This window comes from Oncorhynchus masou, chromosome 28 (assembly GCF_036934945.1).
Source record: "Oncorhynchus masou masou isolate Uvic2021 chromosome 28, UVic_Omas_1.1, whole genome shotgun sequence".
Classification (NCBI taxonomy): Eukaryota; Metazoa; Chordata; class Actinopteri; order Salmoniformes; family Salmonidae; genus Oncorhynchus; species Oncorhynchus masou.
The window spans coordinates 86,673,166-86,676,874 of NC_088239.1; the positions used below are offsets into that span (position 1 = coordinate 86,673,166).

Here is a 3,709-nt window from a genome sequence, read left to right on the forward strand (position 1 = left end):
ACATTCAGACGGACCCACTCACCTGAGAGAAGTTGAGTCCGTTGAGCGGGTGACACTGCTCCTCCACCTTCTCCACAGCTCCTGTTCTCTTCCTCATCCTCTCTGCCTCCTGGGCCAGGTACAGATCCAACACCGGGACCCCCCTCGTCTTAATGTCCGCCTCCGTCAACGAGTTCACCATCAACATCACCCACACAGGCCTCTTCCTCTCCCAGTTCCCCGCTATTGCATTAAACAGGTAGTCAGCGTAGAGGCCTTTACCCCTCTGGTCAGGAGTCATCCAGAACGGCATCATGAGCTTGACGTACTCCAAGTGCCTCTTGAGGCGTCTGTAGATGTCTCTGGGCAGAACGTCCTGTAGGGTTCCCCCCTGGGGGAGGAGCTGGCAGCTGGTCAGGGCTGAGATGGTGTAGGGGTCAGTCAGGTCCAGCTCCAAGTAAACCATGTTGCTCTCCTGGAAAGCTTTCTTGGAGTTCTCTGGGATAAAGTCCCAGACACGCGTGTAAGGGACGTGGATCGTGCCGTAGAAGTAGGACGGAGGGTTACGTTTGATGGTCCACAGGAAAGAGTTCAGATCACTTTGCTGCCGAAGGTGAAAGAAGAAGAACAAGAAACATGAGTGAATTACTGTTATTATTACCAGGCTATACAACCACATTAGTGTTATTATTATTACCAGGCTATACAACCACATTAGTGTTGTTATTATTACCAGGCTATACAACCACATTAGTGTTATTATTACCAGGCTATATAACCACATTAGTGTTATTATTACCAGGCTATATAACCACATTAGTGTTATTATTATTACCAGGCTATACAACCACATTAGTGTTGTTATTACCAGGCTATACAAACACATTAGTGTTATTATTACCAGGCTATATAACCACATTTGTGTTATTATTATAACCACGCTATACAACCACATTTGTGTTGTTATTACCAGGCTATACAACCACATTAGTGTTATTATTACCAGGCTATACAACCACATTAGAGTTATTATTATTACCAGGCTATACAACCACATTTGTGTTGTTATTACCAGGCTATACAACCACATTAGTATTATTACCAGGCTATACAACCACATTAGTGTTGTTATTACCAGACTATATAACCACATTAGTATTATTACCAGGCTATATAACCACATTAGTGTTATTATTATTACCAGGCTATACAACCACATTAGTGTTGTTATTATTACCAGGCTATATAACCACATTAGTATTATTACCAGGCTATATAACCACATTTGTGTTATTATTATAACCACGCTATACAACCACATTAGTGTTATTATTATTACCAGGCTATACAACCACATTAGTGTTATTATTATTACCAGGCTATACAACCACATTAGTGTTATTATTATTACCAGGCTATACAACAACATTGGTGTTATTATTACCATGGGTATACAACCACATTAGTGTTATTACTATTACCAGGCTATACAACCACATTAGTGTTATTATTATTACCAGGCTATACAACCACATTAGTGTTATTATTATTACCAGGCTATACAACCACATTAGTGTTATTATTACCAGGCTATATAACCACATTAGTGTTATTATTATTACCAGGCTATACAACCACATTAGTGTTATTATTATTACCAGGCTATACAACCACATTAGTGTTGTTATTACCAGGCTATATAACCACATTAGTGTTGTTATTACCAGGCTATATAACCACATTAGTGTTATTATTATTACCAGGCTATACAACCACATTAGTGTTGTTATTACCAGGCTATATAACCACATTCGTGTTATTATTACCAGGCTATACAACCACATTAGTGTTATTATTACCAGGCTATAACACCACCTGATCATATAAAGTAATTTATGTGAACAATGGTCTTATGACTGTGTGTGTGTGTGTGTGTGTGTGTGTGTGTGTGTGTGTGTGTGTGTGTGTGTGTGTGTGTGTGTGTGTGTGTGTGTGTGTGTGTGTGTGTGTGTGTGTGTGTGTGATGTCATCCACCAACTATGTCACTAAAGTTAAACAAAGATATGGACACACAAACCATTTTAATAGGTAGCCCTTCTGAAACAGACTTACAATAACCACAAACAACTACTCGTCGTTATCCACTGCAAATAGACAGCGGGAACAGGGAGCTATTTAAATTGACTGAGACAGTTGATTCTCAATGAGGTAGATTATTTGATGCTCGATAATGGACTGATAATGTCTTATTTACAGTATACTAGACTAACACAATACACGATCGATATGAACTGCGCTCTCAGAGGAAATGTAAACTTTACAGGTTGAATGAATGAATGAACTAGCCTGTAATAACCAATTTTGTAAATAAAAAAGTGAACGGAAGAAGAATCATATAAAATATTTATAGGCTAAAACTGGACAGTGGACATTCAGATAGGCCTACTCAAATCCCGGTTGATTTAAATATTAACTATTTCATTGTAGAGAAAAATGGGATAATTTACTTAGACGTAAGACTAATTATATTAGAGAGAACGTGATGTGAGGGCACTTACTTTCTTATTGAGCTCGCAGTTAGAGGACTCCCGGGGGCTCCATTGGTCGGCTCCTTTCACCAGCAGTGTTAGGACCGCTTGAATAAATGCGATCCAAGAGACCAGCATCGTAACTCCAAACGTGCACGTTATTTTCACAACGTGTCGTGAGATGAAGCTACCCCCCAAAAAAACAACTCGCTCCGGGGAAATTACCTAAATTAATTTCCGAATTTCAGTTCCATGGAAAGAATAAGTCAAACACACAGACATATAGCACATCTAACTTTCTGCCGCAGGAAGAACTCATGTTTGAGTGAAATTGCTTTCAATACTTAACTTGAGTGTTGTTTTTCCCCTTCTGGGAAAGCATTGACGATGTTTGGTGGCTATGTCGTCACGCTGTTTCCCCTCATATCTGATAATAAAGGTGCCTTGCACGACACGCTAGGGAAGCCTACAACTTTCTCCGCCAATAGTAGACTAGACTACAAGTCCTCAATAAGATCAATCAAATCTATATTTCCCGTGTTTATAGCCCACTCACTCATAGAACCGAGCAGACTGCGCACGATGAGTAGGTTCGTATCCAAAGTGCACTCGAGCAACAGGTTATGTTCTGAACTCAAAACGACGTGGACCGCGGGTTCCGAAATGAGCGGTGGAATTCCTCCTCGCTGCGACGGTGTTACTCTGCTCTACTTCCAAACACTGGACCGCAGATACAAATTAATGTACAAGTGCTGTTCGGAATTCGAGCATTGCAACACTTTATTAGGAATCAGGTTGTCCAGCTCCAGGCGGCATCAACCGTACGCGAATCCTCGAAGAAACGTGAGAAACGTTCTCTACCGTGTCGTCTGTGTTTCCATAACTCCAGACTGCCCTCATTACTCCCTCACAGTGTTGCTGGAGTGTGAGCATCTCTGTCAGGCTCGGGCATGGGGCATACCTACCCTCCTAACCCCCCCCCCCCCCCCCCTCCGCTTGCACACTCAAACTGTGCAATCTGATTGAACATCTCACTCACCGCGTGTCGTAGCGGGATATATAAGGAGCACAAGCATTCACTTCAAAAGTAGAAACCGAGTACGGTTGTTCTATTCTTCCGGGCCTTTATCAGGGGCTTTCAAGGCATACTGGACCGGGTTGTAGCGTAGTTGTCCAGAGATCACTCTCTGATCCCCAACAGT

The 3,709-nt window shown here is 41.6% G+C and overlaps 1 protein-coding gene across 1 annotated transcript in view; it reads right to left on the reverse strand.

Moving 5' to 3' along the window:
• Positions 1-3,428, reverse strand: part of LOC135518448 (metalloprotease TIKI1-like) — a 197,860-nt gene extending 194,432 nt beyond the window's left edge. Inside the window, exons 1-2 of the mRNA XM_064943622.1 lie at positions 2,538-3,428; positions 23-583 (exon numbers count right to left, since the gene is read on the reverse strand). Coding sequence (XP_064799694.1) covers positions 23-583; positions 2,538-2,645 — 669 coding nt within the window. The 5' untranslated portion in view covers positions 2,646-3,428. The remainder of the gene's footprint in view (positions 1-22; positions 584-2,537) is intronic.
• Positions 3,429-3,709: the final 281 nt, after the last annotated feature.